This window comes from Portunus trituberculatus, chromosome 44 (genome assembly GCF_017591435.1).
Source record: "Portunus trituberculatus isolate SZX2019 chromosome 44, ASM1759143v1, whole genome shotgun sequence".
In the NCBI taxonomy this organism is placed as follows: domain Eukaryota; kingdom Metazoa; phylum Arthropoda; class Malacostraca; order Decapoda; family Portunidae; genus Portunus; species Portunus trituberculatus.
The window spans coordinates 7,368,964-7,385,553 of NC_059298.1; the positions used below are offsets into that span (position 1 = coordinate 7,368,964).

At 39.7% G+C, this 16,590-nt stretch overlaps 1 protein-coding gene across 4 annotated transcripts in view; it reads right to left on the bottom strand.

Annotated features, from left to right (window-relative positions):
• The window catches only part of LOC123518956 (deoxynucleoside triphosphate triphosphohydrolase SAMHD1-like), a 158,206-nt gene that overhangs the window by 82,317 nt on the left and 59,299 nt on the right, over positions 1–16,590 (bottom strand). For 3 of the 4 annotated variants that reach the window (XM_045280031.1, XM_045280033.1, XM_045280034.1), the window contains one exon: positions 11,351–11,407. The exons of the other annotated variant lie outside the window; for it this stretch is intronic. In XM_045280031.1, the coding sequence (XP_045135966.1) occupies positions 11,351–11,407 (57 nt within the window). The remainder of the gene's footprint in view (positions 1–11,350; positions 11,408–16,590) is intronic. 4 annotated transcript variants of the gene reach the window in all.

The window sequence follows — 16,590 nt, forward strand, 5'->3', positions numbered from 1 at the left end:
ATATATATATATATATATATATATATATATATATATATATATATATATATATATATATATATATATATATATATATATATATATACACACACACACACACACACACACACACACACACACACACACACACACACACACACACACACACAAATATATTTACATCTACTTATCAAAATTCTATTAATTTGAGATTATAGCATCATTCCAATTAACAAGAAAATTAATTTTATTATAAAAGTGTTGAATAGAAGCCATAAATCCTAATTTGACTAAAAATTGACGCTAGAGGAAAATAGTGTGTTTCGTCTGACTCAAGACGACGGAAAAAGTGCTAGTGTGACGTCGCCTTAAGTGGTGGTGGGACGTATGTACACTCCTGCCATGCTGGAATGAAGAACACTAGAAACTCGCCGAAGAGCACCGCAATTACTCGAGTTTTAGGCGAGAGGCGAGTTGTAGGCTAGTGTGACGCAGGAGGGCAAGGGAGTAAGTGCTTCCGCCTAACGGGTTCAAGGAATCGCTCATGCGGTAGGTTTGAATACGCTTGGGTGCAGTTCCAGATAGTAGCAAAATCCGGATAATGGTGGTCCGGATACATGGGTGATTACTGTATACAGTAATTGCCCACGTATCCGCATCGCCACTATCTGGAATTCACTACTATCTGGAGCTGCCTCCAAGCATATTCAAACCTACCGCATGAGCTATCCCTTGATCTCACTAAGCGGCAGCACTTACTCCCATGCCCTCCCTCTCTCACTCGCCGACAACTTGAGTAATGGCGGCACTATTCAGCGAGTTTGTAGCGTTCTTCATCATTCCAGCATGGCAGGAGTATATGTACTGTACATCCCAAAACCACTTAAGGTGGCTTCACACTAGCACTTTTTCCGGCATCTTCCGTCATTTTTAACCGTTGCGTCAACTCTCCGTCATCTTGATTCAGACAAAAAGCAGTTTTCCTCTAGCGTCAATTTTTAATCAAATTGAGATTTTTCGTTTCTAATCAATCAAAATTTTTATAATAAAATTAATTTTCTTGTTAATTGGAGTGATGCTATAATCTCAAATTAATATAATCTTGAAGAGTTTCTCATAAAGGCCCAAAATATACAAATATATTCATAATAATTATGGCAAACATTTAAAGTCTACTACCAGCGGCAAACCATGCAGCAACTGATAAAGGGCACAGATGGGCCTGGCAAGCCCACATCATAGAATGGTGGAAGTTGTATAACATCAAGTATGCCTTAGATAACATCAAGTCATCTTGGGACAAAGTGAAGATGTCTACCATGATCTTGGCATGGAATAAAGTATGGCCAGAATGCGCGCATGACTTTCCAGGCTTCGCTGAAGACGACATCGGTGCGATCAGAAATTACATAGTAAATCTGTGCCATAGGGCTGGCTTCAATGAAGATGATGTTCAAGATCTTTTGGAAACCCATGCTGAACCTCTCAAATGATGAACTTATAGAGCTAGACAAGGCATCACAGGAGGCAGAAAAAGAGGGAGACGAGGAAGAAGAACCTGTGCGTGGCTTGGACATCAAAACTCTTACAGAATGTCTCAGTGGTATCGAAAAAGCTCTGAAAACCCTGAAGGAATGTTACCCAAATCCTGCCAGGAGTAGCAAACTGGCTCATGATGTAGAGAAAAGCGTCAAGATTTATCAAGAAATCTATGATGAAAAACAAGAAAAACCAAACAGTCCTCCATCTACTCGTTCTTCAAGCCAGTCACACATGCCGTCCCTTTCACACCTGCTGACCCTGCTACTGTGTACAGTATAACATACATAACTAGTAGTAGAGATTTATTTGTAATGGCATTTCCTTATTGTAGCATGCATTGAAAAAATTGATTTGTTTTTTATTTCTAGCCAAGATTGAAGTTGCCAACTTGAGCTAAAAATATGACATCAGGTGAGGTAGGTAAATACTGAACGAAGGGAAACCCCAACCAAATGCCATGGTGTAAGTATTCCAAATTGCATGCTGATACTCACTATAAACACAGCACCTATCCTCAGAAAACATGTGAGCAACGGGTTTCTGCCATCATGCCGTCTGTTTACCAGGTAAGAAGATTGGTCTTTGGATGTCTGTTATTTTTTTATGGTTCTCATATAGTATCTCATGTTGGTGAATATGGCACGATTGTTTCAAGTTAAGTTTCATTATGATACTTATCCATATTGATACGTTATTATGTGAAATGTAGTGCGTCCTTTCGAAGTGGCTACCATGGCAGTGTTGTGAAAATAAAATGATGGTGGGGGAAATACTGACAAAAAACATGTTGGGAAACATTGATGGTTACGACTTTCAATATTCTGGAATACGTGTTTCCGTCATTTTACGATTGGGTTATGTTCCTGAAAACCAGATCAAATAAACGATCGAATAGCGAACTTAAGGTTCAATAGAGTTTAATTTAATGGAGAGAGTAACCTAGGCCTAGCTTTTATTGAAAGAAAAGAACAATTTTTTGTGCCACATAATGAGGTAGTGTAATAGGCTCATTATTTTTTTATACACTGGTTTCCTCTATAGGCCTATATCCACTGGCAGAAGAGAAACATGAGCTTTAGTTACTGTATTTGATGGCTCGTAAGATGCACTTTTTTTCAAAAAAGGTCTCAGGAAATGAGCCTGCATCCTATGAAGCCAAGGTTCAGCATTGAGGCAGTGGTTGGTGGTCAGTTTATGGCAATAGAGGCACTAAAACAAAACCCCGAGTAACTTCTGAAATGTGAACAAAGTGATGATAGATACTACACCACAAAACAACTCTTTCTTTAAAGGTAACAATATATAATAGGTCATATATACCAGTAATTCATATAGAATGAAACCAGTCAGGAAGAATTTGCCATACACGACATAAACCAAATAAAAACATGCAATTGGCAATCTTGATATTGACATGGGTGACTCGGTGGGTTCTTTACAGTGTGTTGCTGTTACTCCTTGAAGTAAGACACACTTCATATAATTAAGATTACATCTATCTTTTCACATTATTACCTTGTATACAAGTAAAAAAAATTGATGAAAAAAAAAAAAGATAAATTATGATTATTAGGCCTGTAGTCTCTCACATTCAGTATTAACCCCTTCAGTACCGGATGTGTGTTTTGTGACACGTGCGTGTCACAGCTGAGTTCACGCGCCAGGAACCGAGCGTGCTCCCCGTGACATGCACATGCCACGGTTATAAGCTGTGTGCATTGAGGGCTCTCAAGGCCTCAGTTTCTGGTTTATTTCTACCCCACGTGGTGGTTATTTCTACCCACGTGGTGGCAAGTGTCTGTGTTTACAAACATAAGGCTGCAGCCATTCGTGGGACGGTTTGAAACGTCATAAACTTTGACCAATGAGTTATTGTCAGTGCTGCGACATAATTTGAGAAGACCAATCATCATATTATATTTTTTTTTATACATCATATTTTCTGACCTACGTATGGCAACACATGCTTGTCGAGTCCGCAATGCGATATTCTCTAGCTTCTGTTCAGTGCTGCCTGAAGTTTTTTTTGTGGTAGCACGCGCAGATTTACTTCGCAATTATGGATATCTCTACAACTGACAGTGAAGATGAATATGATGGTGGGACAATAAGTGAATTTGAGGGGTCTGATGACTCAATGGAAGGTGATGATACTTTGTTTGATCCTGAAGCTATAAGTGATGTAGAGAGTGATGCTAGCAGTGGCGACAAGAGTATTGAGACGTTGTCCGCAAGCAGTGGCCTGTCATGCAGCCCTCCTGCCTCACCCCCCAACAGCTGCTGGTAGACAAACAAATTTCACACTTCTTTCAGACCCATTCTCTGACATCAGACCTAACCCTCTACCTACATGTAACATTGATTTTCCTGATGTACATCCTAGTATTATTCTACATCATGAAGCCAGTGCTATGAGTGATCTAGACTGTTTTCAGTTATTCATGGGGAAAGATGTGATTGCTGCTCTGTGTCTCTGGACCAACACACGTGCTGCATATTTTCTTTTACGCAAATGACATGTTGTGGGGTTTCTCTGATAGAAAACATAAAAATAAATAATATAGTGTGAACAGGGTGTTTGTGAAAAGAAGCTGAAGACTACCGCACAGACGATGTGGAAGAGTGCGTGGGCAGTCAGTTCGGCAGCGAAACGTCTTGTTTACATAAGGTTGACGGGTTGGTTACGATGGGGTTAATGCCAGGGGTGTGGAGTCGGATTTTCAAAAGTCCGACTGACTCTGACTCCAATTCCAGTAAATTTAAATGTTGCGACTCCGACTCCAACTCCAGGAAATTTAAAGGTTGTGACTCTGCCTCTGCTTTTTTTTTTTTTTTTTTTTTTTACAGTACAACGATATAGTCTATTTTTTTTACATCAAGGATGATGGCCAAGGGAAAAGATTAAACAAAAAACCAGCTAGTTGCCACACCCAAAAAAGACGAAAGTTAAGAGAATCAATACTTACATATTTTCAAGTCAATCCATAATAAAAGTGTACTTGACAATTATATAATTATCATAAATTAATAAAAATTATCTTTATATGTAATACTTGATTGGACACATCCTCCACAAAGTCAATTTCTCCCAATTTGTAAAAATCTCCATGAAGTGGAATCTTTACTCGAAAATTTATCACGTAAAGAAACTCGAAAATTTATCACGTAAAGGAGTTGGAGTCGCTCATATTTTTACCATCTCCGACTCCGACTCTGACTCCAATTCCAACTCTGACTCTGACTTCGGCCAAAAGTAGCCGACTCCTCAACTCCGACTCCACACCCTTGATTAATGCTATATGCCAGGCACCCAGATACATGTTTACTTCTCACAACAACATTGGTACGTAGGGTACTAGCTAAAGTTTTTTTTTTAAATGGGAACTAATAATGATTTAAATGCATGTGAGAATCTTCAAATGTCAGGTGAAATCCTTCAGTTCATATTCAGAGCTTAAATCAGCTCAATTACCTTCTTTTTCATTTCAATGTCTGCCAAAAACTGCGTGCGTTTTATGAGCCCATGCGTCTTATGACCCATCAAATACGGTAATTAGCAGGTGCCACTCATTGGTAAGTCTGGTTATCCATCCACAGCCTTAAGAGTCTCTCATTTCCTCCATCATTGAATCCCTCTTTCTCGTTAGTGTCTTTGCCATTAATGTAGAAGCTGTCTCATCTGCTCTCTTTACACTTGCTGCTTGTTTGATGATGTTGGAGACTGAATTAGGGCTCTGGCGATGAAGTTGGTACCTTCACCTTTCTCATGGCGCTTAACAATCTGAAGCACTTTTCTAAAGATAAGCTTTTCTTTGGTCTTTTGGCCTTCAATTCACCAGCACAAGGTGCTGCAGGCCGTTTGGAAAATATTAAGCTTGTATCACTCATAATACTGGACAATGAATGTGAATTTTAGCAAAGAAAATACTGGTTGACTGAACAGAATTGAAATACTGATCTTGATCTTGGTCTTAATGATATGCACTTACCCCTTTACTATCGCACCTTCTACTACAGGTTGAACCTCCCAAATCCGGCAGCCACCGGACATTAGACTTGCTGGACCATGGAAAATTCCGAACTATAGGTGGTCCCCAAAACACCCTCTATATACTTACACTGCATTATACAAGTGTAGCTGTAACATTGGTTTGATATATGATAGTTGTACATGAAAATATACATGAAGAAGTATATAGAAAAACACGTTGTAAATTAAGTTCAGCATGGAAAATTTTTGCCTGCACCATTATCATCTCGCCGGACACAGGGACGTTACCAGCGCACTGAAGCTTAAACCACTGTCTAAATCACTGCTTTTACCCTCCTTAAGTGTTCTACGAACCTCCATGTTCTTCTTGCTTTCACACTCACTGTAAAACTTGAGAAGTTGATTCTTCTGCTTTTTTATATCATAGACGATTGATGAGCCAATGTTGTACTGTTGGCATAGGCTCCGCACTGAAACACACTTATCTAGCTTCCTCAATAGGTCCACTTTTTGTTGCACTGATATTGTCATATGTTTGTGCTTTTTTTTTGGTTCACACACAACATTATCACTTCCTGGTCACTTGGAAGCCATGTTTAGGGGCAAATATTACAGAAAATTTTTTTTATGCATCTAAGGGGATGGTGCTTACAATGAGCAGCAGCGTAGTACTGATCCAAATTTGACCCAGAATACCCGGGCTCCAAAACACATTACAGCGCCGCCACGTCCTAACAGCAGTCCGGCAAATTACAGTAAGTCCCCGCACTTGGCGAATCTCAGCTTTGCGAAATTCACTTTTAGCGGTAGGGTGGCCACGGACCACCGAGTGCACACTTGGCGATTTGAATTCAAACTTGGCCGCAAAGCGAACCATGCGGCTCCCCGGCGACGTCAGACCTCTCTCTAAACCTATCAGAATGCAGTATGAGAGTCCCCTTCAGCCATTTTGTTTGTGCTACCCTCTGTTCTGCTAGTGTGAGAACGAATTCTGGCGATTTACCACCAACATGACCTCTACCACGGCAAGAGGTGGTACCGGTGGGAGTAAGGACAATGGTGGTGGCGGCAAGGATGAAAGTGGACGAGGGAAACGGGTGGAAAAACGGGAGATACAGCCTTTATATCATGTCTTATTAGCTTTATTTATTGTTTATTGGTCTGTTTTGTACATGTTCTAATATGTGAAGGCAAGATTTTATTTCAGCTTGAAAGATGGTATTTTACGTGTCAAAAGAAGGACTTTGGCAATGACCAAAGACTGATTGAGGCATTTTTTAGGCAATGTATATGGTATAAAGAACTCGTGTTTGGCGAAATTCACATTTGGCAATAGTTTCACCAGACTAATAAATTCGCCAAGTGCGGGGGATTACTGTACTCCGGCCAATTAAAAAAATTCCGGCAAATAAAAATTTTGGCAGATTACAGGTGTTGCCGGATGAAAAAATACCGGATTAAGGAGGTTCAACCTGTATCGTGTTTCACTGCTATCACGCATATTTAAAAGACTGCACATATATCTATATCGCATATGAAATTACTGCTATCATGTGCCTTGTCATTCAAAAATTCCCTTGTTATGAAAGCATGTGGTTAATGTGATTAAAGGAGGAAAGAAACATAGTGTAAGTTAAGCAGGTACAGTGGAACCATGCATGCTTTGGGGTCCAGGGGGGGTCTCTACACGCATGGGTTCAAATCCTGTCCACGGTACGAGTGTAGGCTGGGCTTCCTCACTCGGGGCAAGGGTTTCCTAGCGGGTGGGCTTTGAGATAGGAGGTTCCCCAAAAAGTATCCTTTTTAGCCCATAAATTTCTGTGAAAACCCCACACAGTATAAAAAAAATATATACATATGTATAATACATATGTATATATATATATATATATATATATATATATATATATATATATATATATATATATATATATATATATATATATATATATATATATATATATATATATATATATATATATATATATATATATATATATATATATATATATATATATATATATATATATATATATATATATATATATATATATATATATATATATATATATATATATATATATATATATATATATATATATATATATATATATATATATATATATATATATATATATATATATATATATATATATATATATATATATATATATATATATATATATATATATATATATATATATATATATATTGTGGTGATAGTTAAAAACTTATATAAACTAGCTATTCATTATACCCGTTGGTTTATCTGAATGTATTGTGAAACCTCAGAGGTTCGTATATGTATGTATGTATGTATTTCGCTCACAGAGTCAGTGCACTCCGGCTGCCTACTCTGTACACACTCTGTGTTTATAGTTGAGTAAAACTGAAGGAAAGGTTAAGGACTCTACCTACTTCCACTTCACCTCATATATATATATATATATATATATATATATATATATATATATATATATATATATATATATATATATATATATATATATATATATATATATATATATATATATATATATATATATATATATATATATATATATCACAGGTGAACTTCAGAGAGAGAGAGAGAGAGAGAGAGAGAGAGAGAGAGAGAGAGAGAGAGAGAGAGAGAGAGAGAGAGAGAGAGAGAGAGAGAGAGAGAGAGAGAGATTAAGAACTTCAGACCTGTTAAAATGCTCCTACTTGGTTTGCCAGCAATCCATGCATTTCAATCAGGTTTGTAGTCACTGGCTCTTTCTACCAAAACACATATGCATTTTGAGGCATTATTTAGCTTTGTTATGAATTTCAAGTATAGTGGGTAACAGAGAGAGAGAGAGAGAGAGAGAGAGAGAGAGAGAGAGAGAGAGAGAGAGAGAGAGAGAGAGAGAGAGAGAGAGAGAGAGAGAGAGAGAGAGAGAGAGAGAGAGAGAGAGAAAGAGGCAGTAGTTGAAGCTGGATTAGGACATGAGAGGAATCCCAGTCAGCCGATGGTTGGTGAAATTTATACCAACTTTCTAAATAAAATACATGAAGGTCAGATAACTAATATTCCATATAAAACAATAAAATCACAAAGGAATGACCCTAAGTGGATGACAGACAGATTAAAGCAATGCATAGGGCAAAAGAGGAATATATATAAGAGGTTAAAGGCAGGAGATGAAGCTTTAAGGCCAATATACCATGAATTAGTAAGAACAGTTAAGAGGTTAACGAGGAAGGCTAAAAGTGAATATGAGTTGAGGGTAGCCAGCCAAGCAAAGACGGACACTAAGGGATTTTTTCAGTCATACAAGACGAAAAGCAGAGAAGAAATAGGTCCCTTAAGGGCAGAAAATTTGGAGATGGTTAGTTCTGCAGAAGGGATTACTATAATTATGAATGAGTATATTTTAACTGTCTTCAACCAGGAGAACACAGAAAATCCCAGATAGTGAACAGATATTTAGGGCAGAGGACAGTGAAAAGCTGACAGATATTCTTTTAACAAAGGGGATAGTAGAACATGAGAGATAAACTAAAGAAATTCAAGTCACCAGGATCTGATGAAGTATATCCAAGGGTTCTAAAGGAATGCAAGGAAGTCATCAGCGAGCCTTTAGTGGTACTTTTTAGGATGTCACTGGAGTCAGGTGAGGTACCGATATAATGGGGAGAGAAGCTAATGTGGTTCCCATATTTAAGCAGGGAGATAAAACCCTAACGTCTAATTACAGGCCTGTCAGCTTAACTTCAATTGTGGATAAAATAATGGAATCAACAAGTGAAAAACATTAGGGAACACTTGGACAAACACCGCTTGATAAATCAAACACAACATGGATTTACGAAGGAAAAGTCGTGTCTTACAAAGGCTTTACTGAAATCCAAGTATAGAATGTCATAATTATCACCCTTATCTGCCACCTCATAAACCTTACTAAAGAATATAAGAAAAGGAGGAAGGAGGCCGCCAGGTATCAGGCAGTCCCAGTGTTACCTAATTCCATCTATCTTCCTCATCCATGAATTTATCTAACCTTCTTTTAATAGGGAGCTTTAAAAGAAGGTTAGATAAATTCATGGATGGGAAAGACAGATGGAATTAGGTAGATTAAGAACACTGGGACTGCCTCGTATAGGCCTGGCGGCCTCTTTCAGCTTCCCTCCTTTCTTATGTTCTTATAGCAAGATTTATGAGGCGGCAGATAAGGGTGATAATTATGACATTCTATACTTGGATTTCAATAAAGCCATTGACATGGTACCTCACAGAGGCTCTTAAAACAGGTTAGAGCACACGGTATAGAAGGTAGAATATTAGGCTGGATTAAAGCGTGGTTAGACATCAGGCGACAGAGGATAGTAATTAATGGATCTAATTCTGAGTCGGGGGAAGTAGTTAGTGGGGTGCCACAGGGCTCAGTTTTAGGGCCATTATTATTTCTAATATATATTACTGACTTGAATAGTGGAATTAAGTGACATCCTAAATTTGCAGATGACACAAAGATAGTTAGATTAATTAGGTCCCATTAGGATGCCATGCCTTGCAGGCAGACTTGGATAGGATGAAAGAATGGACAGATAGATGGCAAATGCAGTTCAATATTAACAAATGCAGGGTACTGAGCGTAGGTAGAGATAATTCAAGCAATAGGTACACGATAGATAACGAGGCACTAGGAAGTTCCAAGTGTGAGTAAGACTTAGGAGTCATAATTAGCTCCAACCTCGGTACAAGGAAGCAATGTATTAAGGCCAGGAATAAGACGAATAGAGTATTGGGAATAATTTTTAAAAGTGTTAAAAGCAGAAGTCACGAAGTAATACAAGATGTAGCACTGGTCAGGCCACATCTTGACTATGCAGTACAATTTTGGTGCCCACATTACAGGAATGATATAGCTCAGTTGGAGTCAGTGCAAAGGAGGATGACTAAAAAGATACAGGGAATGAGGGATATTCCCTATGTAGCACGACTGAAAAAGTCTCAATCTGCATTCCTTAGAGAGACGTAAGTTAAGAGGAGACCTAATAGAAACATATTAAGTGGTGTAAGGGTTTTAACAGAGGGGACAAGAACAAAATTCTTAGGATCAGTAGCAGGGACAGAACCAGAAATGATGGCTCTAAACTTGAAAAATTCAGGTTTAGGAAAGAAATGGGAAGAAACTGTTTTTCAAACATAGTGGTTGATGAGTGGAATGGTCACAGTGGTCATGTAGTCAGGACTGAGTCAATAGGGAGCTTTAAAAGAAGATCAGGTAAGTTCATGGATGGGGGATGATAGATGGAATTAAGTACCTTTAATCACACCAGGACTGCCATGTGTAGGTCTGGTGGCCTCTTGCAACTTCCCTCTTTTCTTATGTTTTTATGGGATCAAAATTTCTATTGGAAATTTTTGAGAAAAAATACCTGCTATCCCATAAATCTATAATAATGTGGAGTATGTGAACATGGTGTTTCTATGACATAGATGTCTACCTAGCTGTTGTAAATGTATCACCCACCCACAACTGAATTTCACAACATGATAAACACAGCCTCAAAATGCACATGTACAAGGAACATTACCTACTCAGAATAACTCAAACTTTCACCTCTAGCAATATCTGCAGAAATTTGTTACATCTGCAGATATAAAGACATGATCATACAAATGTAGTTCATACTCTTACTCCTTCTATAAAAAAAAATATGTACATACAAGTTTCAACATGACTATGAAATGATACTAAGAAACACACCTTGTTTAAAAACAATATAAATCAAATACAAGTGGTAGTGTAAAAAAAAAAAAAAAAAAAAAACCCAGCATAACTGTATGGAAGAAAGCTTGATTCTTACCCATTTGATCCAAGGTAACAAATATGTTTGTCAGCATAGAGTAAAGCATCAACAAACCTGTGGGAAGGGAAACAAAGAAAAATCAATCACTAGTACATGAATAATTCAATATATATATATATATATATATATATATATATATATATATATATATATATATATATATATATATATATATATATATATATATATATATATATACAGTAAACCCTCGCTTTAACAAACCAATTGGGGGGAAAGGCCTGATGTTATATCTGAAAGTTCGTTGTATCCGAGGGTCGGTAATCCATCTTTTATAACGATCTAAGTTCGCTATATGTGATAAGTCGTTTGGTCATGCATCCACCCAGGAGTGTTTTGTTTACATTTCCACACATCCACAAGAATAAACTGTAATTACTGGTTTTTTTTTACATTTCCGCACATCCACAAAAATAAACTGTAATTACTGAATTTATTATATTTATTATGAAACCCTGAACAGTACAAACAGTATACATGTACATATAGAACAGTATGAACAGTACGTACATATAACACTTTCACTCGTGTTCGGAATCAAAGATATTCTCTGGTGGCTCTGGTGTAACTGTGTGTACGTCTTGCACACGTGAAGATGTACTGCTTCCTGACACACTCGGTAAGTCACCTGACGACGTTGATGCCACAGACACACAGGAGGTTTCTGACTCAGACCGACTCCGGGTAGGCTTCAAATAATCAGAGATCTTTTTCTGCTTCTTTGTGTTTTGCAACTCTCACATTAATTGCAGCCTAATTATGCGCAGCAACTCATAGTTTAGAGCCATAGATCCTCCCAGTCTATCGGCCAAAGCCAGCAGTGTGTCTGTAGCTTCAATACTTGCAGAAATAGATGGCCCTCCTTGTGTTGCCCCTGCCTCTTCCTCCTCATCCCCATCCTCCATGGGTGCGGGAAGCGAGCGGGGCTACGGGGCCACGAGGCTGTGTGACGCTATCTGCTCCTCACGCGCCGAACCGAGCTCGCTATTTACCGAACCAAGTTCGCTATATCAGAGGCTTGTTCGGCCAGAATAATGCGTTCGTTATATCCGAAATTCGTTATATAGAGGTTCGTTATAGAGAGGGTTTACTGTATATATATATATATATATATATATATATATATATATATATATATATATATATATATATATATATATATACAGTAAAGTCCCGGTTACGCCGGTCTCGAGTTACGTCAAACTCGTAGTTACGTCAGTCCACTATAAGGCAACTTAAGATTAAAAAAAATTGAAAATTTATAAATCGTAAAGTGCGGGATTTATTGTTATTGTTGGTGGTTGCCTGCCACACCGCCCGCCTCACACTTGAATACAACAACACCCTGCCTCAGTTCCACCACACCATTGCCCCTGGCAAGAGTGTTATCCTACTTCTGCATTTACTGAATCAAGTTCTTAGTATCTTGTTGAATGGCACCAAAGAGAAAACTTTAGTGACAGCAGTGATGCTAAGAAAAGGAAAACCATTATGCTACAAGAAAAAGAGGACATAATTAAAAGACATGAGAAGGAGGCAGCAGCTGTGTGTGAGGGAGGAAGAAGAAAATGGGAAGCCCGTTACCATGACAACGGGAGGTTGACGACCTTGAGGGCTCGCACACCCATCACAACAATAACAACTCCGAGCCTTCGCCTGGGCCACACGACACTCGCAGCTGACTTGCACCGCCTGCGCCTGTCTGCTGATCCCTATTGCCCTTTCCTATTGCATTTCCTGCCCGCTGCCCACGCTTCTACTCCCACCGCACTGCACCACGCTCCCAGCTGTCCACCCTGGGCGCCACAACATTCGACCTGCCCACCCTCCTGGCGGCCTCAGGCATCCACCCTCTCTGCAACCTGCAGTCCTTCGCGTTCGTGGCCCTAATCAACAACAAAAACAAGCTTGTGTTTCATATTCCTACATAGTTGTAAATAATATAACAATATAACCTTTAACTTACCTGAATGACCATAAACAATGATTGGTTGAAAACTCCATAATATGCTTTGAAATGTACGGAAACTCGAGTTACGTACAAAATCGACTTACGGCATGTTTCAGGAACGTAACTCTGACATAAACCGAGACCTTACTATATATATATATATATATATATATATATATATATATATATATATATATATATATATATATATATATATATATATATATATATATATATATATATATATATATATATATATATATATATATATATATATATATATATATATATATATATATATATATATATATATATATATATATATATATATATATATATATATATATATATATATATATATATATATATATATATATAGTGGTGCCTTGACATACGATTTTAATTCATTCCGTGACGATCGTTGTATATAAAAAAAATTGTATATCAAATCAATTTTTCCCATAGAAACTATTAGAAATAGAATTTATTCATTTATTCATGAATTTACCGCCACAAAAAAAAAAATAAATAAATAAAAAAAAAATAAATAAATAAATATCAAACAAATATAGATTTAATAAAAGATAAATAAGATGTTTATTGTATGCATGATATGAATTAACTATATTGCCCAATATAACAACTTAACCTGCAAAACTCGGGACTCATTGATAGATGTTCATTACGCAAGACTCGGGGCACGTCGATAGATGTTTAGGCTTTTTATGGCTATATTTGGCTATTTTCTTCCCGTTTTCTTTGCTTGTGAGCTGGCAACACTCATCAGAAGTAAACATATGCTCTACATCACTGTGTCACCAATGATGGATGATAGGAGCGACAGTGATTTCACTGCGCCTGATTCCGCCACCTCTCCAGCATGCCTTACTTCTATACCTCGGGTCTCTCGCCATGTTACGAGGAGACAACTTTTGAATCAGAGTGGTAAAAGAACAGGCAACACGAGAGAGAGAGAGAGAGAGAGAGAGAGAGAGAGAGAGAGAGAGAGAGAGAGAGAGAGAGAGAGAGAGAGAGAGAGAGAGAGAGAGAGAGAGAGAGAGAGAGAGAGAGAGAGAGAGAGAGAGAGAGAGAGAGAGAGAGAGAGAGAGAGAGAGAGAGAGAGAGAGAGAGAGAGAGAGAGAGAGAGAGAGAGAGAGAGAGAGGTAACCAGCAAGTGGGCCTTAAAAAAGTGGGAGGAAAGCCTGCGCCGGAAACTGTGTGGCACTGGCGTAGGAAACAAAACTTGGTGGTCTCTTGTTAAGGACAAACAAGGAACTGGCCACCAAGAGTCCATCCCTCCCCTCAGCAAGCAGGACGGTACTGTCGCCACCAGCAGTAAGGAGAGGGCACAGTTGCTGGCTTCCTTGTTTGCTGGAAAAATGAAGGTCGGGAATCCACAGCAGCCACCGCCTCAGCTGGTCCAGCAATGTGAGAAGACTGTCACCATGGTGGAGGTGACGCATCAGCAAGTGAAGCGATTATTGCGGGGCTGGACACACAGAAAGCCACCGGCCCTGATGACATCAGCCCGCACCTGCTGAAGCGATGCTCCCAGGAACTGGCTGCCCTCTCACCCAAGTTCACAACTTGTGTACGGGAAAACGTCTGGCCTTCAGTGTGGAAGGAGGCTCGAGTAGTTCCTGCACACAAAAAGCTCCAGGACGGACCCAAAAAACTACAGACCCATATCCCTGTTGTCAGTGGTGGGTAAAGTGTTTGAGAGGGTCGTGGCAGAGGTGGTGTGTAGCCATCTCAAGGACAATGCCCTCCTCTCAGACCAACAGTTTGGGTTCAGACCTGGAAGGTCAACCTCCGACCTAATGATGCTTCTCACCAGGCATTGGCAGGACGCCCTCGACGACGGCAAGGACACTATAGTGGTTGCTTTGGACATAGCAGGAGCTTTTGATAAAGTATGGCACAACGGATTACTAGAAAAGCTTCGTGCTAAAGGCATCCAGGGTGGCTTGCTACGACTCTTGGGAAATTACCTGCAGGACAGAAGCCTCAAGGTGGTTGTCAACGGGCAAACATCTGAGTCCCTGCCTGTGGAGGCATCAGTGCCACAGGGTTCAATTCTTGGCCCACTCCTGTGGAATATCTACGTGGATGATCTTCTCCAGCTACTGCCAGGAGTCATGGCCTATGCTGATGACTGCACCCTCTCCTATACCTATCCACGCCAGGACAGTGGGCGGGCTGCTGAGGCCATCAATCAGCAGCTACGAGTGATAAAGGAGTGGGGTGCTCGCTGGCAAGTGACATTCGCGCCGGAGAAGACACAAGCAATGGTTGTCTCTCGGTCCCCAGCCGCCATGGCAGCAATGGCAGGAAAGTTGTCTTTGGCGCTGCTGCTCTCCCACTCCAAGATGACGTCAAGATACTTGGAGTGGAGGTGGATCGAGGGCTGAGGTTTGACAGGCATGTCAAAACCATTGCCAAGAAAGCCTCTCACAGGATCTCCGCTCTCAGAAGGATCGCCAGTTTCCTCGACAGGAAGGGGAGACTGCTGCTGTACAAGGCACAGGTGCGGCCCCACCTTGAATACGCAGCTCTCTCCTGGATGTCCTGTGCCGCCACACACAGAAGGAGACTGGACAGCATCCAACGCCGCGCCATACGGCTAGTAGATGCTGCACTACCACCTCACCCAGAGCCTGAGCGTCCCTTGATTCACTGGAACACCGCAGAGACGTGGCGGCGATCGTAGTGTTCCATAAGGCACAGGTGCAAAGAGTGCCACATCTGGCAGGGCTGCGTCATCCTCTAAGAGTCACCGCACGGAGCACGAGAACGGTGCTCAATGGTGGTGACGCCGTAGAGGTGCCGCGATCCCACGGGTGTCAGCATCAACGCACCTTCGCAGGACGCGTCTCCAGGATGTGGAACTTGTTCACGGCCGCGGTGCCTCACGTCCAGGAGATGAACACACAGTGTCAAACTGATGGCACATAAGTGGAGACAGACACTGCCAACTCCTCTGACACTCTTTGTGACGTGACACTCAGTGTAGTGCAGTGCGTGAATAGTGCTAGTGAAGTGAAACGAATAGTGCTCCATTTACATGCTGACCATCTTGTATATTATCTATTTTTAAGTCTTGTAAATATTGTAGAGAAATAGATTGTAGTACCCTTAGAATAGGTAGCACACGACAGTGCGCCTTTGGGTACATGTTCCTTTGTATTAAGTTTTGTTTAAATAAAAAAAAAAAAAAGAGAGAGAGAGAGAGAGAGAGAGAGAGAGAGAGAGAGAGAGAGAGAGAGAG